This window comes from Xiphias gladius, chromosome 12 (genome assembly GCF_016859285.1).
Source record: "Xiphias gladius isolate SHS-SW01 ecotype Sanya breed wild chromosome 12, ASM1685928v1, whole genome shotgun sequence".
NCBI lineage: Eukaryota > Metazoa > Chordata > Actinopteri > Istiophoriformes > Xiphiidae > Xiphias > Xiphias gladius.
Genome location: NC_053411.1, coordinates 17,946,692 through 17,969,372, shown reverse-complemented (window position 1 = coordinate 17,969,372; position 22,681 = coordinate 17,946,692). Strand labels below are relative to the sequence as shown.

The following is a 22,681-nucleotide window of genomic DNA, read 5'->3' as shown; positions in this document are numbered from 1 at the left end:
CATCTACATTATGTCAAATATGCATAAAATGATATCGACTAGTAATAAAAACTGTAACGATAGAACTTTTTTTTCTGTGTTCTCTGCACAAAATCTATTGATTTTCTGAAATGTTTATACATCATTCAATGATAGCTTTAACATTGAAAACCAAATATTTACATTCACTGGCAAACTTGTTTTTAATTGTATCGTTAACGCGGTTAAATATTTTTAATTCACACCAGTTATCAAGTGGCTCAGCGTCCAAATAAAGAAGCTGATTGTCCGCACACACACACACACAAAACGCACAAAAAAATCAGTTTCTGCCTCTTTGCACACATGTGGATCAGGCTGTGTAACCTAGTTGTGGGCTAAAAAACAAGACACGCACACACACACACACGCGCGCGCACAGTTAATGATTTCACAAAATTTTCTGGAGGCCAACACACACACGCACACAGTCGATCACAAGGTTTTCAAGGTCAAGTTCCAGTGTGTGTGTCAGTGTGTCATGTGGCACCACGCTAGCAAGTATTTTGTGTCACTGACACATATTATATTTTACTGTGCCTTTTAGCGTGTGTGTGTGTGTGTTGTTGCAGCAGCTTCAGCATCACCTTGCGGTCACACGAGGGAATTCGAGGAATCTCAGGGGTTTTCTATATTTACCCGGCGACACCTGAAACGGCTCGTCACGCATTGGGAGGGCGGGACAATTTCTGTGATGCAACTGGACGTCCGAGAGGGGAACCAGCTGCCGGTCAACCAGGAGCCACTTTCCACAACTCTGAGCTGTCAGGAAGTCTACGAGCCACACGTTCGTCACTGATGTATGAAAATAGTTCATGTGAAACTGCTCGTGTGCAGTTAAAAGCAACGAGACTTTAAAAGGGTCGGTCGTAGCGAAAGGGGAACAGGATGGAAAACTCCAAACCAAACGTTGCCTTAATAACGTGACCTTGATTGATGGTTTTCTTTTCATTTGTGTTAAACGAGCCTGCGGTATCACTGCTTTTATTCATGCTGAGGATCAGAGTACTTCCACTACCGTTATCACGACAGCACAGGCCTACTTCATGCAAGACTAGGAAGGTTCCGAAAACCTTTTCAGGAAATGGCTGAAAAGGTTTCTAAATCCCGGGGGAGGGGAGGACAAACAGCGTTCACACACTCGATTATCAAGTTCTTATGCACACTTAAGAGTTAGGGATGTCCCAATCCTGATCCTGATACTGTCCCATCTGATACTTATATAAGCCTAAATTTTGATTTAATTTATATCTGACACTTTGCAATACCAGCTGTAGCTGAGTAAATTTAGCCCAGCGATTTGTTACAGCTTGGCGACTCGGTATGTTGCGAATCCTCGCCGTCCTTCTGCACACCTGCCCCCTGATTACCCCACTCGTCTTCACACACACATGCGGCGAAACGCGCTCGTTGTCGGCTGTTGGAAAGGAGAGCAGCACCGCAAGACTAGTAGGCCGAGCGGGACGAAACACGGCAGAGTTCAGTGCATAAAAGATCAGATTTTGATCGGTTTTGTTTTAGCCGATACCGATCCATTAACATGGGCCTGGTCAGAGCCGATACCGATACTCTGTGACAGCTCAGGACATCTCTTCAGCACGGTACTGTAATCACATTTAGGCTCCGTGTCTGTTAGGGCTGCGACTGATGATTATTTTTCCGCCATGAAACATAAAAAATCCGTCAAAAGTCCAGAAAACCCCCCCCTCAAATCGTCTCCTTTGAAAGGCAGAAATCCAAAACTATTTGGCCTTTTCTCACTCTTTTTGCTTGGGAAATGACTGAAATTGTCAATAAATGATCAAATTATTCTACTGTCGAGGGGTTAGTCGACTAACTGCTTCAGCCTCTCAGCGTAGACGACACTGATCTCCCTAAGAACAGCACGTGATGCCGAAGCCTGTGTGCATGTAGTCGGACGGGTCCCCCGGCTGTACGAATACTATATTGGCAGAGAAAAACTGCCACCTGCTGTAAATCTGCATTTCCACAACTTCGTGACTTGAGAAAAAAACCTTTAAAAAAGGTTGACTCGGGTCTGCATGAGAAGGTCTGTAGAAAAACAGGCAAACTGTGAAGTTTCAGTTTAACGTGTCAAATTTTATTCATCCCTGTACTGGCAGAGGAATCAGCTGACACAAGGGACGATCCAATTGTAGAGTTCCAGATATACTTTATACCATCTTTTCAAAGTGTCTTATGATGCGTTACCTTTTACAGGAGAGACCTGCACACAAAGCTTAACTGTGGTATGTTTTTGTGGTCACTCCTCCAATACGTTGACTTGTCCCCACTTCCTCAAAACACTGTTTACGGAGCAGACAGAATTTTACATTTAAGACAATGATAACATGAATTACAGTAAAAAGGAATAAAACAGTTTTTATGATTTATCCTAACCGGCAGGTAAAAGACCTAAAGCCGTTTAGATAAATGTATAACCTGTAACCCCCCCCCAGATAAACCCACCCCAGACTGAGCTGAACATCAAACCAAACGTGTGTTTTGTCTTCTGGACAAGTTAAATTTACATGACGGCAGCAAACCCTCGACATCCGCAGTCACGTCGAGGGATGTTAAAATGTTAAGTCTAAATGCACATGATGCACAGCGCGCAGATGAACAAACTTCACACTGATGAATAAACGCTGCAGCAAACCCCTCTGTATGTACAATAAATTAATATACACTCTATATACATCGACTAGTCAGCTTGGAGCTAAAACAGGAAAATGAATACGAAAGCCAGCACTACTGAGGGTGAGGGATCTCGTCAGATGAATTCAGGGCAGTTTCGTGGAATTTTTTGAGTCTGGAAAAGATCGAAAATGGTTGTGTCCTCCAATTCAGCTCTGTGATGTTTTTTTTCTGTTCCTGTGTGTCGTCTACGCCCATCTCCAACTCGAGGCGAAGTTCCTGCTCATGCTGTAGACGTTGGTGGGGCTCTGATATTTCCCCCAGGCTCCGAACGGGACGATGACGATGGTGGCGTTGTCCTCCGAGCCGTACTGCAGCGCCTTGAAAACACGCAGCACTTGTCATCAACTCAAACTCACCTGCTTTTTTCCTCAGTTAGCTGGTTAGAATGAGCGGCTACACACAGAGTGAATGTAAAAATAAGAGGGATTCATGAGCCGCTCTCTACCTGCTGAGCGATGACGTCTGCAGCCTCTGTGGGGTCTTGGCACTGGTTGATGACATCGCAGATCTCCTGGTCACTCAGCAGGAAGTTGATGCCGTCGGTGGTGAGAGCGAGGAAGGAGTCCTTGGCGTGCTGGACCTGCAGAGAGAAACAGAATCTCAGGTTTCAGTCCTGCTCTCAGTTTTCTGTCATTTACCCACTATGGGGTAAAAGTTAGAAGGTAGTGACGGTCGGCACTTCGGTCCAAAATGAAATGTTTCAAAAACCACAGGATGCAGTACAGACACTGGCGCTCCCCGCAGGATGGAGCTGCGCTCGGTGACATGCTGATATCCTAAAAAATGTCTCAATGGCAATGGTAGAACAGAATAGAATAGAGTGGACTTCTGACTATAGCTCAAGAAACAGTAAATACAATGAACAATTCACTGACATTAGAACAAAAGTCGATAAATTTAAAAGAAACAGTTACACTGTCTGTAGTTGTCGTCCAAGTTGAGGACTCCACGAATGTAAACGATACGAAGCAGAACCGGGAAAATGTTACCTGAGCCCAGCACAGACCTGAGACTTATGGAAAAGAACTGGACCCAGAATCAATCAGGCCGATTATAATTCGGACCTGTCTTGAGACATCTTTAGACTGTGCGGTAAAACCGGCCACCTCTCCTTGACCGACCAAAGGTCAAAGGTCAGATGAAGCCGCAGCAGGACTCACAGTTAGGCGCTGTGTATCTGGCTCAGCGATGACGCCGCTGGTTTTCAGGTGGAAGTCTCCGATGCTCCGAGTCATGGCGAGCCGCCCGTTGACGTTAGCCTGACCCACGCTGTTCCACGTCACGGAGCCGCCAAACCTCTGGATCCTGAACGCAAATACAACCGAGGATTAGTTATTGTCTGGTTAGAAGACCTGTCCTTCAAATGCAGAGTGATCACAGGTGTCGGAGGTTATGTTTTCACCCTTGTCTGTCTGTTTGTTTGGTGGTCGGTTTTATCGGCAGGATTACTCAAAAGGTACAGAACTGATTTGTGCCGAACTTTGTGGCGGGACGGGGCCTGGGCCTGGGAAGAACCCACTAAATTTTGCGGCAAATCCGGTTCATTTACTATGAATTTGAATCTCTTTCTCTGAAGTTCGGCGTATGTTGTTTGACATTGGCCTTGGCGGAGGACTTCACTCTACTGAGCACATTTCCCAGTTCCCTTCTTATTATTTTTATATTGCCGACTGTACCTTTAAGACAAATCAGTGACAGTTAAGTTTGGGACTTTGACGTTATGTGCCTGTAGGTCACAGACTGAAGCGTTAATATGTGTTTGGGTGATGTCCAGAGTTAAACATAGCCTTGTTCTGCTGTTACATAAAACCAGCTGCTTTGAGCTGAAGGGAATCCCAAACCTGTCCACCTCCGGCTCGGCTCTCTCTCTACTGGATGAACCGGACCTCACGTACAGGCAAGTGTTCTTGAGCAAGGCACCGATCCGCTGCCAGCTGCAGGCTGTTTGGCTGACGCCCACAGTCCAACATACTGTAGAGTCTATTTATACACAATGACCCAACTGGCTGCTGGTAGGAAACCTGAACCCTGCTGCTCCACTGCCTTTCTGCTTCACTGTTCACTCTGGACCAGAATTACCTTTAGACCTTGTGTGGTTTTTGACACAATCACAACAATTTTCTCAGTATATGATTAAAACATCATGCGTGCCTATGCGAAGAAGCTTTACAAAGGCTCACCCAAAATACAATCAAAGCTCTGGTTACTAGTTTCCACTGCTGCCTCCATAATTTCTTCATTCGGAAGAGGAAGAGGAAGAACAAAAAGCCGAGAAGTAGCATTGGTCTCGTGTGAACAGAGCTTTAGTCAAGTCTTTTTTGAATGCTGAACAATACTCTCACTGTGAGCCTGCATACTGCTTTAGGTATTTGTCATCATTTGTCTTCCTTGTTGGATTCCCCAGCAAAACTGTGAGTGAATGCATCTTTGAAAGTCCGTGATGTTTTTTACCCACTGATTACCCCAATAACACACTGCCGAACACACCTTCAATCTAATGCGTCTTTTAAAATATTCATTTTCTTTTACAGGTGCAAAAAAAAGGAGAAGGAAAAATCATAATCTGAGGAAATTTGCACATTTTTCCCATCAGCTTCAGCCTGTATGCATAAGTAGAATTAGTGTTTCTTCTGGCAGTGGGAGCAATTGTAAAATTTTAAGTACATGTAATTACACTCTAGAAATAAAAGTAATGGTAATAGTACTGTTGTAGTGACAGTAATAACAGTAAATGTCCCTGTTTTAAAAGTAGTAGCAACAGGCAGAAAATGATGAAGTGAAAAGGACAATGAAGAAGTAACAGCTGCGGTGATACTGATAAGAGAAACAGTGCACGTAACTGAAGTAGTAAAAGTAGTAGTAGTGGTAGTGGTCTTAATGCAGACGTGTCATAAAAGTACTAACAACTAAAAGTGAAAGTAATTATACTAGTGTGAGTTGTTGCAACTGCAGTAAGGAAGTTGTTCTAATACGAACACGTGTTGTCGTAACGGTGATGCTGTTAGTAGCTACTACTACAGCTACTACTACAGGACATTTACAACAATTAGTGGTGACTATAAAGACCTGAAGTGTTCAAATCAATCAATAAGTGACATGACAAATATATATAATATACACAGGAAATGCAACAAACGCTCAAAACTCAGCTGAATATTAATAAAAGTTAGATCTTGGCCTGCAACTAATGATTATTTTCATTATCCGTTAAACTGCCAATCGTTTATTCTGTGAAACACCAAAAAGTAGTGAAAAGTGCACGTCACAGCTTCCCAATGCCCAAACTGATCGCCTTAACCTGCATGTTTTATCCAACCATCCTCATATTTGAGAACGTTTGGCAAATTTGCCTGAAAAATTATTAACTGATAATCAAAATAGCTGGCGATAAATCTTCTACTTCCATTAATCAGCTAACTCTCGCAGCTCTGGTTTTATCATCCCGATGATTTGCACAGTAACGCAGTTTATCGCGGGTCAGTTTTTATTCAATTCCTGCAGCTTTTCTTTCAGATTTTTCCACTTTTCATCGCAAAGTCTTTGTCAATCAAAGCGAGCGGATTACGTGATCCTGTCACTTATTCATACTGAAGCAACAGCAAGATGACGTTCAATGAGTTCTAAAAATGTGTTGAATTATTTCACAGTTTCATGGTTGTATGACTTTTATATCATTGTTTTTCAATGTATTCAATGTAATATAGATGCAGGTAACTAAATAACATCAAAAGTACTCTAGAAGTACGTGTACCGCTGTCTCTCGTCCTCTCGGTCAGGTGTGTGGTCGTTGGTGAGTATGTTGGCCCGCCCCTTCCTGCACAACGTCGCCCGACTGTCACCGACGCTACCGACCACCAACTCCACGCCGTTACGTAGCATAGCAACCGTTGCCGTGGTGCCGGCCTTCAGGAACGAGGCTGGAGAGAAGGAGAGGGATGAATACTTGATTAATATGTAGTATTCAGGACTTTTTTTACTTGGTTCAAGGATACATATTTTGTAGTATTTAATACCCTTTGTTTTCTGGTACAGTGTGATACTATATCTGATACAAACCTCACCTCTAAACTTTTCTTTCAACCATCTTTAAAAATCTTTTTACACTTTAGGCCCTATTCGGAGAGGATTTATTTCTCTAGGGGAGGTGAGGTGATTTCAATGTCACCTGCCCTGGTCAGTGATTTTAATTTATTTTCTTGATTAAAATTACCAGTGGTGGTAATAACAGCAGAAATTACCTAAAGAGGATCTGAGGGGTTTTTTGTGCAGGAGAAGCTGCTACAGCTTCTACTTTTTTTTTTTTTTTTTTTTTTTTAAATCAGCTCAGTTTGAAATTTAAATCTTTTTACCAACATGATAGACAGAAACATGTTAACATCAACATACAGGCCTATTTGGGGACCAACAAGCCGTCAGCAAAGCTACACCCTGTGAGATCAACTACTGGTAAGTACTCTTTTGGCTACTCTAACTGATTTTATAAAGGGTATAATAGTCTTTAATATGCCACTACTATTTATAATAATATCATCACCTCACATACACCAGTTCCCAGTAAAGGTACAAACAGCTCTACCACATAAGAAATAACTATTCCCCATTAGTAAAAGTCCTAAATTCAAAAATGTCCTTAAGTAAAACGGAGAGTCAAAGTCTATCACAGACTACATCCTGTAATTTCAGAAGAAACCAGGGACCACGGGGAATATTTTTATTTTATTTTAGCTTTTTTTCTTACATAGTAATGCTTCTACTCTGCGCTCTTTGTAGAGATTGTGGGTCTCACCGTTGTTGAAGTAGCTCAGGTGTGTGTGTAGAGCTTTGTCGGCATCTAAAAAGGCTTTCTTTAAAACTTTCTCCAGATCATCCTCTTCTTCCAAAGCATCTCTGTACAACAATATTCAATAATTATATCAATGTTTTAGTAGAAACATCTATTAGATGACATGGGATTTGAGAAACAATACTTGTAGATGTCAACCTGATAAATTTCTCCATGAAGGTGTAGCAGTAGTCCGCGGCGTGCGGGCCGCCGTGGCCATCGAAGACGGCGAAGTACAGCAGGTTGTCATGGATACGGGCAACACGCAGACGGTCCTCGTTCTGCTTCCTGAGACCCAAAACAGACGCACCACCGACCCGAGACAAACTGACCTGGGGGGTTGTTGTTTGTACAACAATGACATATTTCATTCAACAAATAATATCAATATATTAGTTGCTTCTTTTATATGTCAATTCGCCCTTTCATGCACTAACTCATCCATCCATCCATCCACTCCTCCTCCCAGTTACCTGTGGAATTGGTTTTCCATATCTGATACTGGAGGGCAGCAGTATTGGTTCCTCTATCCTGTTGTCCCAGATACCAAATGAGTCCCAGGTCACTGGCTTGCCGCTGCCGTCGCTGTCGAAGCGGACCGACCCGCCAGCCTGCCGCACACCCACCATCCCCAACAAAGCCCTGCCCACCTGCAGGGCAATAATTCAGACAAATAACAAGGCTAGATTCATGAAAAAAGCCCTTAAACTAGTTAACATTACAGTGCAGTCTGGCCATGACATGATAATTAAAGCTATAACAATTAGCCAAATAGTTAATTAATAGCTGAGCAGCTATTCTGATAACTGAATGATTGTCATTTTTTAAAGCTGGTTTTATTTTCTTAAATCTGAACATTTTACGCTTTTCTACGTCACACGCGATAGTAAATTGAATATCTTTGGGTTTTGGACTGTTGTTCGCATAAAACAAGACGTCTGAATACGTCACCCTGTGATGGGGGAAATGATAAAGAATAATAATTCAGGATAATGAAGGAAACCTTTTTCCGCTATTTTTTGGCATTTAAAGCAAGACTGTGTAACTTTGTCTGAGCCGCAGCCACAAACTGAAATTACAGGACGCTGGACTATTAAACTCCATTCGAGTCCGAGAGGTTAAGGGTAGCGGAGGCAGCGTACCCCTAGAAGCTAACAGCTCATGTACAGAAAACAAAGCCCATCAATCGCAATCATCATCTCAGTACAAACCAGCAATCACACTGTCCACTCATGTCACGTCAGCGTTCAGCTGATCTGACGATGACAGAAAACACCTAAACCCTCAACAGCCTTGCGCTAAAATGTAGATTCTAGAACTTGGTCCCCTCGTCTCTGCGATGATGTCTGTACTGAGAATACCGGGCTAGCTGCTTCTTTAATTTAAGGTAAAATAGTTGCATAATGTTGCTTTAATAGACAAAAAGATTCATTGACCAATCGAGAAAATAATCACCAAAATAATAGTTTGTTGTAGCCCTAATGACGATATATACTGTGCAATGATAAATTGTCGAGCATTCACAGATTTTGCCAGCCCAGCATGGTCTGCATTGCAAATCAATGAGGTGGAATGATTTTTGGCATTAATGGATTCATGCAGGGTTGTTTCATCCATCAACAGTTTCTTAACTCTTTCTTCTGAACGGTTTATCACAATATTTATCTATAACACGGTATAAAATTACATAAACCACGACAGTTGACTTTATCCACATGTCCCAGTCTCACAGTCTCCTACAGTCTGTTTCTGAATCACTGAACTGTAGAAGAACCGGGTTTGTTACCATTCTGGTCAACAAGGGACTTCATTTCTGTTCTAATCTTCAAAAAGCAGCATTGCGTGGTGTCAATAACTGAGTAGCACACGGTAACGAAAACACACGTATGATTAGATTTACCTGCCCAGAAGCTGCGGAGGTTTCTGGTGAGGATCGTGCAGCGAGGAAGCTTTGTTTGGTGATGTTGGATCGACCACAACGGAGCAGATTCAACAGCACTGTAGACGACATAGCTGACTGTCTTTAACAGCTGTGGAGATTTTAACAAGAGGAGGAAACACCTGGCTGGGCTGTGGATTTCTGTAAATAAAGGGAAAGAGCAAAATGCATTTAACTAGGGATGCAACTAACAATTATATTCATTACCCCAGAGCCAGAAGCCAAGTCTTCAAACTGCTTGTTTTTGTCCAACCAAGAAACAAAAACCCACATCTACTAAATTTACAGTGATATAGAACAGAGAAAAGCAGCAAATCCTCAAATTTAAGAGGCCGCAATCAGTTAATGTTTACCCTTTTTGTTCGATAAATGATGTACGATTAAAAGCCGCAATACTGAAATATGGGTAAGCACTGAAAATACCACCAATTATTAGAAATTGTGGTTAAAATAATAAAATTAAAAGTACTAATAATTCACAGAAATTGCCCCTGTGAGTGTTATACTATTGAATATTATATTGTTGAATTATTATTACTGATACATTAATCGTAAGTAGCAATGCAACACGTTTGATAAACTCATGTTTTTTATTTTTTCTGAATTTGTAAAGTAACTAGTAACTACCGCTGTCAAATGTAGTGGAGTAAAAAATACAATATTGCCCTTTGAAATGTAGTGGAGTAGAAGCAGAAGTAGTACTCAAGTAAGGTACACATACCTCAAAATTTGTACTGAAATAAAAAGTACTTGAGTAGTTACCCAGTCAATTAAGTGTTTAAAAAAAAAAAAAGAAGAAGAAAAGATCCTTGCACCCACATTAAGGCAACAAACCTAAAATAAAGCATATATTCAAACATTGTTTGAATATTTTTAGATTTTTGGGTCACAGATGTGAGAACCTCATGGGGCTAAAATGGAGGAGACAGAGGGAGTGGGGAAATAGAAAAGGAGAGAGAAGGTCAGCTGTGGCAACGGTATGAGTTTTAATCTGTCAAGCTGTTTATCTTCCTCATTCCCTCTCAACCTTCCTTTGCTCTGTATTATTTGTATATAAATATATTTATGTGTGTGCGGTCCACAAATAGCCCTCCACCCCCTGCTGTGTTTTCACAGCAGTGTCATTTCCTACCCAGTATAAGTAGGACAGATACACCAGGCTAGGTTATAAAAAAAACGAGTCCGACTTCATTTGAAAATTAGATAATTTTGCTCCAAGGAGACACTTTCCAAAAAAATTTTTTTTTTTTTAAAATCTGCAGACGGAAAATTTTAAATTGCCCTTTTCTTTGTATGTTTTTAAGTTACTAGTGTTCAGGAGCTGTTCTTCCAAATGGGACAATTAAGGGATAACATGCTTTAACTAGAAAATGCCTTCAGTAGAGCACAGACCTCTGCCAAGGCCAGTGTCAAACAACATGCACCAAACTTCAGAGAAAAAAATTCAGATTCATAATAAATTATCCAGATCTGCCCCAAAATCTCATGGGTTCTTCCCTGGCCCATGCCCCGTCCCGCCACAAAGTTCAGTGCATATCGACTCAGTACTTTTTACATAATCCTTTTCACGAATAAACCAACAAACAAATAGCCAAAGGTGAACACATTCCCTCCTTGGCAGAGGTAATAAACCAAACAGACAAACACAAAAATGCTCTATTATAGATCACTCTGAAATTGTCACCTTTCCCCCACTTCTCTGATACTAAGTCTTTATCTTTTGCCATGCCATCATTGTGAATACCACTTTCCAAGTGGTTAGCCAGATTAAATAAAGCGGATTGATAAAGTTTGTAATCAATACCAAAAACTCACTGGCTGCCTCACCAACTGCTGGCATATCTGGCTTTAAACCGACTCTATAGCCCAGAGACATACACAGGCGAGGTTTAACTTTATGCAATCACATGTGTGGCACCTTTACATCCCACTCCAGCACAGTGTGTACGCATTAGAACACACGTGACCCCTTGCTGTTGACAAAACATAACACGGCGCGTGTGTATTTAGGCGCACACATGAGTGGATCAAGGCATGAATCACACCGACTCATACCATCGTGGAGTCAAAAGATAACAACAACTGTCCTCTTTCTTTTTTGTGTAGACTGACCCTTTCTGGACACAGATTTCAAAATAAAAATGATGCTGCTCAATCATAAGTATACTTATGAAAGTACCACTATCTGGTATGAAACCACAAGCAGCAGAGTAGAGTAGTGGCACAACCTCACCTACTTCCAAGGTGTAGGAGAGGGGACAATCTCTAAAGAGGTCAAAACTCCAACCACACTTGTAGTATACACAATTACTTTTATTGTTATTGAATAAAGTTGTTCAATATGAACTACGAGTGTGGCTGGAGTTTTGACCTCATGTAACCACCATCACAAATAGATGTAAATATGAGAAAAATCTCAAAAAACAAACAAACAAACAGACATACCGTGTCTGAGTCAAAGAATTAAAGTATTATTCGCACCCACATTAAGGCCACAAACCTCAAAGAGATGTACATTTTGTAATATTTACAGTTTTATGGGCCAGTTCCGCAGATGTGACTTGTATAGATTAGCTCAATCATACATATTTTTATAAGTGTAGCATTAGCTGAAGTGACGCCCCAACTGAAAGAGAAATTGGAAAGTTGACAGGAGGAAAATCTGGAAAATTTAACAAACCGAAGAAACTCAGTGTATCTGAGGGGTTGCGTCAGTAAAAAAACAGTGAAGCCATGACGGAATTTAGCTTAGAAAACGGCAGAAGACAGCAAAGGCGCCACTTACAAAAATACTATGGGAATATTGTGAAGATACTGAAGGAAAGACACTAAACAGATTATGACAACATCACCGTTAGCACTCTAAGTAACGGAAAAGACGTTCGCGAAAACTCACCCTTTACTGGCGATTTTCCCGCCCGCGCTGTCTCCGTGGCAACAGGTGAGCAGAGCCCCAGCAGCCGCCTCAAGCCGACAGTCGCCCGCGCGCTGCGCCCGTTGAGTCCGCGGGGGGCTCGGCTCGAGGGCATTTAAACCGGGCCGCGGCCGTCCAATCAGCGCCCGAGGCGGCGCGGACGTCAGCGCCGCGCCCGGTGGAGAGGGTGCGCCCGTTTCCCGGGCCAAGCCGGGTCACGATGAGGGTAAGTTGAGTCCCTCTCTTCCTCCTTCTCCACCTCTCGCTCCCTCGCCCTTGATTTATTCTTCTTCTTCTTCATAACTGCAGTACAACCAACTCTCGTGACCGTGGTAGTCATGACTACCCCTTCAACTGCAGCGCTGGAGAGTAACTGAGTACATTTGCCCAAGTACTGCACCTGAGTTTGTCCACTTCCTGCTTCTCTCCTACGTTTCAGACAGATGGACCTACCAGCGCTGGTGCATTAAGTACTCGGTTCATTTACTTGAGTAAAAGTAATGCCACACTATAAAAGTAACCCATTACAAGTAATGGGAGCAGTCCTGCATTCAAAATTATACTCACCTTACCTTATCACTGCATTACTGGGTCACTATTAGTGATGTAGTAACATAAAATTGTTGATCGAGGGGTGTAGTTAGTTATGGTGGTGCTAATTTTGTCTCTTATAGGCACTGTTTGATACTTCCAGCTTTAATGGGGCATCGTATTTTATAAACTGATCGTATTATTAATATTTAAAAATCCTAATCTGAAAAGTCAGATAAATGCAGCGGAGTAAAAAGTGCAATATTTCTCTCTAAAATGTAACAGAGTATATATGGAAATATTCAATTAGGGAACATGTACATCAAACTTGTACTTAAATCTAGTACTTGAGTTACAGTACTTTCTACTTACCTAGTTACTAGTTACCTTAGGAATTCAGATTGTTCGTGCAAAGCATGATCAACCAACAAATTATGTATTTTTATAGACAATAAGCGGCTCAGCAGTATAAAGTGGTTAAGGTTAGCGCCACCTTTTACCAGCTACAACATTAAAGTGACACATCTGCAGCGCAACACTGCTGTGAACTGTGATCCTACAGCTCCCTCTACAGACCAGCTGACAACACTGCACGTTCAGCAGACTGTCATGCATTTGATGTGTAACAGTGGGAAGGGAAAAAAAAATGATGACAGCTGTAGCCTGTTAGCCTTCAAGTGGCAGCAACACCTAATTAAAATGCTTGTTTTACTGGTCCGACTCTAAGGCCACAATCAGCCAACTGATCGGAAAGCTGGGAGATCCGGTTAATACTCCTGATAATAAAAAGCTTCAGAGGCCCCTGCAGCCGTAAGGCATCAGGACAACAACACTAGACCTAAATTATTATCATTATTTTGCTTTCTTTAATAATGGTAGTATAAGAAAAAGTTAGAGATGCAGTGTAAGCATCTGTATTTTTAATACATAAACTCATATTTAGTTTCCTTGATAGAGACCTGATGCTCTGATAGATGATGTATATTTGCGTCATTGCTAAAAAGAGAACTGGTCCTTTACCATATTATCTTTGGTTGCTGCTGGATTCAAGCATCTATTACAAGAATATTAACCCTAAATATAAATATTGATCACACAAATTATACGTTTAACCCAAAAATATGCAGAACGGGTTAAGGAGGTTATCAGAGGCGTGATTTAATTCGCTTTGAGAACCAAAGAGGTATCAGTATTAAAATGAGTATCTGAAGTCTGTGTTCAGGGACAAAGTTGTGTACTGGCAAACTAATCAGCGCACCAGAAAAGTTCTGCACATAATATTTAAGATTTTTAGTTTACCTGAAAACTTTCAAAATCTTTACTGCAATGTGTGTGTGTGCGTTTTCGATGTGTCTGAGGTACAGACTGAATAAAACATGGCGGAGAGACTCTGTTAACATGAGCGTGACTTTAATGTTTCTGAATTATTCAGGGAAGCAATCCGGTGCTCCATCAACAACATGACTTCACTAGAGGAGGAGGAGGAGGAGTGGAAGCAGGAGTTATGAAAGAGGGTGGAGACGGATGCAGAGGTCACAGATGGAGAGATAACAGACGGAAAGTGAGGTGAGGAAATATGAGGCGGGGGGGTTGAGAGGGCAAAATGGAGGAGAAAACGGAGAGAGGGATGAAGTAAAAGTTAATAAGTAGGACATGTTTTAACACTGGGGCCTAAAATGTGACGACATGACAGAAGAGAGGGATGACAAAGCCGACAAAGAAAAGACTTAAGCGACGCAAAATTTTAATTTGACACCAAGACACAATTAGGTCTTCGTCACAGTGTAATCAAGCAAACCGAAACATTACATTCACAGAGCATTAAAAACTGCTTCTAGTGTGTGTGTGTGTGTGTGTGTGTGTGTGTGTGTGTGTGTGCCCCCTTCGTGAGAATCTCGCTACTGCATTAATTAATGTCTACTGACTGAGGTGACCTGGAAAGAGAGGAAGCAAAAGGAAAGGAAAGAGCGGGGATAGAGGAAGTAAAGTGACATGCTTCCCATCTCAGATATTTGCAGAAAACAATCCAACTCTCACATACACTTATGGTTTTCGTTGGCTCCTGAGCTCTTGAGTGGTTTGTGCTGCATTTCATAAAAAATAAAAAAAACAAGGAAGTGGATGAAATATTTACAACCAATGAAGAGTAGAGAGCTGCTGTCCTCTCTGCTCCACTTCAACAACCGCTGCTGCTTAAAAAGTCAACCAGAAAAGGAAAAGCTGCCTCCCCCATGACGGGAGGAAGAAACTCAAGCATCACTGAGTCCAAACGACTCAGAAACTCAAGTACCACTGAGTGACATAAAGGCAGCGCTGGATACTGCCGAGTAGCATTACAAGAGCAGCATTGGGTTTAGACGTGAAAAGCAGTGGCGGTATAGGTGATACCACAGGTAAGAGAATAGGCAGCGGTTGTAGTTTATCACTGGTAGTAATGGAGGCAGCAGTAGCTGTGGCACTACTAACAGTAACAATAGTAAAAGTAATATTAGTAACAGTAAGAGCGTGGAGTTGGAATTTACTTTCGATAATATTAGCGTACAGGCTGCAGCAGCGGTAGGTAGCGGTGACAGAACTATTGCCTCAGAACACAAAGTGTTACACAAGTATAACGACGTACGTTTACGATTTTAGTGGCTAAAGGGCAAATGAATCAAGTTTCCATTCTGTGAACACCCTGAGAAAATCCTGACCGATCAGAATCTGTTTAAGGAAGAGTTCAACGTTTCGGGAAATAAACTTTGTTGTGTCTGTGTGTAAATACTGAGCTGGACCAGTGGGGGGATGATTAGCCTAGCTTAGCATAAAGAATGCAATCTGTAAACAAACAAATGTAAAAAACACTCATTTGTGTTTTTAGTAGGACAGAGCAAGGCTAGTTGTTCCCCTCAGCTCCTAGTCTTTATGCTAAGCTAATCGTGGCTTCTGCCCCATTACTTAAGGTAACAAACACAAGAGAAAATATCAAACTCTTGAAAAGAAAGCAAATTAGCATAGTTCATTAAATGTGGAATAATTCGTTTAAATATATTATATGTATCACAATGGCAAAATAAAATCTCCGTAATCTCAATAAAATCTTTTTTTCTCAAACAAGGAAAACTTTTAACACCTGACACAAATGCTGAAAACATTACATCCTCGTTATTAGTTATAGCCCCTGCTAACCCTGTTTATGGGGAAATTTTCTAACACAGTGTGTCTTATGCTGCTGTTGCATGAAACCTTGTCACACCAGCTTGGTGATTTCAATGGTTTCTACTTATAAATGCTCCTCTGGTGTCTACAAGCGTCTACCACACTTGATTCTGTCAGACCCTTTAAAACAGGACAAGCTAAAATTGATGACGACAGTCGGCCTCAAAATAAAACAACAGTTATCATGAAACTTAAACAGTATACGACCCTTTTTATTTTTCACCTACGAGTTTGTTAGTTTCACACTTTTAAAGTGTGAACACGGTTTTTATTGCAATTTTATTTGAAACAATACCATTTTAATCATGATTTTCTTTCTCTCTCTCTTTTCTTTTTTTGTGGGAGGAATCAGGAGTCATCGCAAACAACCTCACCTTTGACCCCTAACCTCTTACGATATATCTAATCGGCCTGGATATTATACAATATTTTCTTTCTGAACAAAACGTTGCATATTTGAGGGCTCGACAATTATGTGTTCACAACATCAGGTATTCTTTTTGAAAGGCGAGTACTGCTGCAACACGGTCTTCTGAAGAGGGTGTTGCATTATAAGTTGTTTGTAGCCTTAATGTTGCTAAGCCAGCGAGTGTTTTCAGTCTGTTTACGGCGAGTCTTCCAGAGTCCGTCTGTGACCTGTGCGTCTATGTTCATGACGACCATGTCTTCACTGCAGAAATGAACCGGGGAGAAAAACTGTCAAATGGCCGAGAATCACAGCTGTCACAGATGATGAGCTCAGACAGGCCGAGGTTTGAAAAACGCTAAATGTCAGAGAAAATGATTCTGACGCTCCAACAGTCTGACAGGAGAGAGGGAGAGTCTGTGACTGACAGACAAGATACACTAATGTGGGTTTTACGTAGTACTGTATTTCACGTTTCACTTATGCAGTATGAGAGAAAAGCCTTCAGTGAGGAGGACTCTTCTCACCATGGATTAATGGGATCTCAGGCAAACTTTTCCAACAGGACCAGTGAAAAAGTGTTTCCTCTAAATGTCTTTTTCTCCAAAAAAAAAGGTGTTGGAAAAAGGGGGTCGTCCTATATTTGAGCCAATACAGTACATGCAGACGTGTCAGACCTAAGATGTGAACAAACTGATTCCAAACTACACCGGTGAAATATGAGGAGGTAAGTGCTGTTAACAGATGTGTCTTGTGTGCATTAGGTGTAGACATCTCCTTTATAAACGTGTTTTTGAATTTGAACCTTCTGGACTCAGTCTGCCACAGCCGGCGCCTTCCTGCAACATCCCAGAATCCCTCCTCTCCTCTTCTTCCTTTTTTTCATCTTATATCCTCTGATGCTGCTCTCAGAGCAGATGGACTTCCTCAGAGTCCTGATGTGTTTCTCCTGGTCCCGGATCTTGGACTCAAGGTGGGACTGGATCGCCGTACCCAGGGACTCCAGGTCCACCGAGGCGCCGTACACTTCCCACGTCATCCCCTGCTCGTCCCACGCCACCTCCTGTGGCCTCACCATCTCTGCCATTTCCTCTTTATCCTCATCCCCTTCCTCCTCTTTTTGCTCTCTTGCTACTTCGTCATCCCCTTTGTCCTCCTCTTCCTCCCTGTCCTCCCAGAAACTCTCATCGCTGACATCTCTGTCTTGGTTTTGTCGTTGTAGCTCTGACATGAGGCCGGGGCTCTGCTGGAAGCTGTACGTGCGCAGACAGGCGGGAAGGGAACTAGCCTTGTCAGTCACAACAGAGGGAAAAACTGATTGGCTGCGCAGCTCAATGTCGATCTTGCAAACGTGCTGGAAGGGCGGCTGGCCAGGTGGGATGCAGCACGATGGTGAGGTCAAACTACTGGCCTGACAGCTGGGGGAGAAAATCAGGGAGGAGGTGGGAGCGTCCCTGTGGAGGCTGGGGCTGGTGGAAGCTGAGCGTTCAACTACCTCCACCTCCACCTGGACGCCCACCTCTCTCTGCTCCCCTCCCCGCAAATGGAGCCTCTCACAGGAGTCGGTCATGGTCGCTATTTCCCTGACCCTCTCGGAGTTCAGTGGATGAAGGGAAGGAGGAGGAAAAGGACGGAGGGGTGAGGGAGAACTCCCAAGATCCCTCTCCTGCTTCGTTTTCTCTTCTTTCTTACTCGCTACTCCCGTTGCCCTTGACGATGGGATATTGCTACCCGCAGCGATAGCATTTGCACCTCCCAGGTGACCTGGTTTGCTCAGTGAGGTGCCTGATATCCTTCTGGTATCTCCTGGTGACCACCCTGCAGTGTCAGTCACTCCTAACCCTCGCACAGCCCCCTGGGATCCCACCGGACCGCCTAGAGCTGTCACCTTGGTCTCCGGCAGTTTCAAATGATCTTCCTCAACGGCAGCACCTGTTTTCGCTGGTGTCCTGGTGATTTGGTCAAAGGTGAGACCTCGAGTCAGACTGTGGGATGTGCTGCTGGGATTTGTTTCCACAGCAACAGATGCTGCAAGCTCCGATGCGGATCCTCCCCTTGTTGTCAAGGCGACAGTGGTTCTAGTTTTTGGGGTGGAGGTGGCCAGAGGAGCGAGCGGGCCCGAAATCACACCAGGACCTGGAAGTAAGAAATAAAATGTGAGAAAACATATCACTGACAAGCAAAGAACATAATCTATTTGCTTATTCTACATTTTATATTTTCTTTACTATTCTCTAATACTCTAAATAATTCTTGATGTCTCTGAAAGTGGAAACTCTGTCTTAGACTATGTTGTGATAAATATAATATATATAATAATATATAACTGGTTTGGAGTCTTTGCATTGATGATTACATTCAAGTCACAGAATAAATAGGACAAATCACTTTATGTCAAAAAGAAATATAAGACACCCAGAGAAAAATAAAAATTATATGATCAAGGATCTTTAATTAAAGGTTATACTCAATTTAGTATCAAACCTGCGTAAAGTTAGGAGACTTTACAAATTTAAAAAAGAAAAGTAAAAATCAAAGGCCGAGTTATTGTGATTAGTAGTCACTGTTATGACAAGCAAAGGACAGTTTATTCTACATTTTATTTTAACTCTCAGCGTCTTCAAATATGGAAACTTCAAGCGACAACTTTTACTCTGAGTTTTGTAATAAATTGTATTGGGCCTGAAAGTTCATTCTCGACTTTGAAAATAGTAACTCGACAAAATAATCTTTAGTCAACACCCACTAGCTTCTTCTGGAGTTTTCTCGGTTGTTTCAATGTTAGTTCTCATGATGACAGCTGATAAAAAATGCCATCCACCGAAGAAAACCATGAAATACATTTTAAAGCTCTAGAAAATACTAGTAAGTGGACCTTGAGTTAAGATTATTTTGTTAGATTTTTTACATTCTTGATGTGGTGTTACCAAAGCTATTGTTACTTCACTGACAATCAGGTGATCTCAGTTTTAGAACATGCTACCCTTGATTAAACTGTGTGAAGATAATTACTTGGAGCAGAACAAGGACTCTTCTCGACCTCCCTGCTTGGTCCAACTAGATTAGACCCAAGACTTCTATCAGGACCAGACACAGGACTCCTGCTTGCTGAGCCAGGTCTAGGAGAGAGCGTCAAGGGGGTAGACAAATCTGCCAGAGCTGACTTTGAACTAGACTGAACTGGTCCGGGTTTGGAAAACTCTGATCCAGCTTTAGGGTCTGAACTGGGCTTAGCAACGGAGCCTGCAGCCTTGAGGTTGTCGTCTTTGTTCCCAGACAGAGCAGTTCTAGAGGAGGATGGGGAAATAGACCCGACAAGGTCCATCTTAGACCCAGAGGCCAGAGTAGGTTTTGAAGTTGACCGGGTCGGACCGGGTTTAGAACTGGAAAGGGCATCAGAACTAGAGATGAGATTCAACTCAGAGCCAGGTTTAAAACTTGGACTGGTTTTAAGAGCGAAACTGGCCTTAGAGTCTGGAGGAGTTTTAGGAGTTTTTGGATCTCTGTCATCCTTTGACCGCATGCCCGATTTAGAACCCACAACTGTCTTTGAATCTAAACCTTTTTTAAATCCAGAACTTGCTTTGATTTCAGTAGCATTTTTAGAATCAAAGCTATCTCTGGAACCAATCCTTGACTTAGAGTCAGGACTGGCTTTGGAATCTGAGCCAGTTTTAGAATCCAAACTGTCCTTGGTCACTGTTGTGCCTTTAGTATTTGAACTGAATTTGGAGCTAGTTTTGGATCCAGACCAAGCACTTGAATCTTTACTATCAAGATTCTCTTTGGACCCCGACGTGTTATTGTTTTTGGTCCCAGTCGCTTTTCTCTGTGTGGATGGTTTGGGACTTAGTGAACTCAGTTGAAGGGTCTTGGTACTAAGCAGTGTTGAATCAGCCCTCTGATTTTGTAAACTGAGAGTCCTTGATTCGTGGCCAGCCCGTTCGCTTGGCTTGGTAGTCATGCTTTCTGGGTCTGGTTTTTGGGTTTTGGCTGTCATTGTTGGGGTTCGATTGGCCACTTTTGTACTGACATTGTTTGAATCTCCTTTCTGATTGTGGACTTTCGGGCTTACAGGAAGGTGTAGCGTTTTTGGGGACTGTATCTCGGGGCTAATTTCTTTTCCGCCATCTTCTCCTCGATTTGTTTGCATTTTTACGCTCACTGTTAATTTGTTCGTAGTCTTTGTTGCCATTTCAGTTGTCAGCCCGATATGTGGTCTGGCGCTCGAGATGCTCGCAGATTCTGTTCCTAGCACTTGCACTTTGACACTTTCAGCCATTTTGGGGCTGCTAGCGATCATCAATTGATCCCCCCCGTGTGGTTTTGGACTTGTCGCCATGTTGCCGTGTGGGTGCGTCTTGGAGCTGAGCGTTGAGGTACGTTTGGGATTTGGGGATATCAGCCTTTGCTCGCCCCTGCTGTTCACCGACGCCTCTGCTGTTTGTGAGCGACACAAAGCTGGAATTTTGCTTTTTTGCTGCGATAGATCCTCTCTCTCCCCTGGTGACGTCACAGTGGTTGAAAAGGTACTTGCAGCCTTGCCAGTTTCTGTAGTAGCTGCTCCTTTAATCCCAGGTTTCCCACCTCCTTTATTCCCATTGCCCTTTTTGTTCACTCCATGCAGCTTCAAGGTCTCCGTGGCTGGGCGGGGGTTGCTTGGCGAAGACAGATTGAGGTTGAGGTTGAAATTAGGCTCCACCCCCCAGTTGGCATTGGGAGCCGTGTTGCCGAGGGCATCGGCAAACCCTGGCTCCCCTGGAATCGGGCATTCCGATTGGACGACGTCCTTCTCACATTTAGAAACATTTGGGGAGGTTTGCATGGTGACGATGGTGATGATGACTGTCTGTCCCGTAGAAATCAGGAAACAGCCTGGATTTTGTTTGTACAATTTGGAAATCAAAGGTCAGCACCTGATTGGACAGATGGAAAAAAAAATAGTTCATAAGATAATATAAGATAACACTTTAGGTAATGTACAGTAGGTACAAAAGGATGGAGCAAGCATCGGAAGTAAAAATGTAGAAAAATGGGGAAAAATACCCATAATTCAAAATTAAATCAAAATTAAATATCTATACAGATGCAAAAAAGTGAATAATAAGTAGAAAACAAAAAGTAAAACACAAAAAACTAAATGAAATGTAAAGCTATATACAGCACTGAATTGTACATAATTCTACTTAATGTGCGATAACGAGGTATTTCTGCAAGAATGACACCCAAAATGTTACCTTTCTCAGCAATAAGAGGAACCGCAACAAAATCAAGCCAAGCTATTAGTCCCAAACCACATACTACTCATCGAGCCAGTAAAAAATGATTAACAGTTTGGTATCATCCATTTGTCGCGCTACGAGTAATAAAAGATTCTCTATTCTCTGATGCCGTCCTGTATTATTATGGATGATATCGTGACAGAAAAGAAAATGTTATGTTATGTTATGTTTTCTCTGGCTGCTTAATTTCAACTCGGTTATTTGGAAATGCTGTCCTTTCTGAGAGCTGCTTTATGTCGAACTGATGAATCCTCCCGGGATCCAGTTTCACTCTTGTTTGCTTTTCCCCTGCTGTGCCCGACACATCCACATTCATGACTGGATTTGTCAAATACAAATACAAATGTTTCCTTGTCTGAGTCACAGGCCTAAAGATGGAAGATAATACTATATCCTTTACATATTGTAAAGCCATTAAAGGCAAAATTATGATATTAACTATATAAATAAACCTGAATTGAACTGAACTTAATACGCACATCGATTTAAAAAAAAAAAATGTATATAACTTTCTGTATCATTTTATGATACAGAATAAATGTTTTATAACACATTTATAAAATCACAGTTGTAAGTAAGTAGATATTTAACTGCAGTTTCTTTTTGAGATTAATAAACTACGCCTATCTATCAATCTATTATCTTTCTAAATCCCCCCTGAAATGTAGTGATGACACTGCCGACAATGCGCCGAATAATCACCATAAACACACCAAACGTCACAATAGGAGTCTCATAGGAATGCTTTAGTGGCTTCATAAGAAATTAAAAACCATTCCGCGTGACACACTGCAAGTCTCTAAATTAATATTTTAGGATAAAAGGAAATGTAAAAACAAAAATCCAACAAGAGAAAAAAAAAAAGTGCGGT

The 22,681-nt window shown here is 42.0% G+C and overlaps 2 protein-coding genes across 2 annotated transcripts; both read right to left on the bottom strand.

The window, feature by feature from the left end:
- Positions 1-2,091: 2,091 nt before the first annotated feature.
- LOC120797274 (protein phosphatase 1K, mitochondrial-like) lies at positions 2,092-12,478 on the bottom strand. The gene is made up of 9 exons (XM_040140803.1): positions 12,376-12,478; positions 9,441-9,620; positions 8,014-8,190; positions 7,700-7,872; positions 7,505-7,605; positions 6,470-6,635; positions 3,879-4,023; positions 3,164-3,298; positions 2,092-3,035 (listed from the first exon to the last, which is right to left on the bottom strand). Exons 2-9 carry the CDS (start codon positions 9,549-9,551, stop codon positions 2,904-2,906), a joined length of 1,140 nt encoding a protein of 379 aa, XP_039996737.1. The 5' UTR covers positions 9,552-9,620; positions 12,376-12,478; the 3' UTR covers positions 2,092-2,903.
- A 4,864-nt stretch (positions 12,479-17,342) lies between these two features.
- Positions 17,343-20,051, bottom strand: gprin3a (GPRIN family member 3a). The gene is made up of 2 exons (XM_040141580.1): positions 19,541-20,051; positions 17,343-18,664 (listed from the first exon to the last, which is right to left on the bottom strand). The coding sequence occupies exons 1-2, from the start codon at positions 20,049-20,051 to the stop codon at positions 17,343-17,345; spliced, it is 1,833 nt and encodes a 610-aa protein (XP_039997514.1).
- Positions 20,052-22,681: the final 2,630 nt, after the last annotated feature.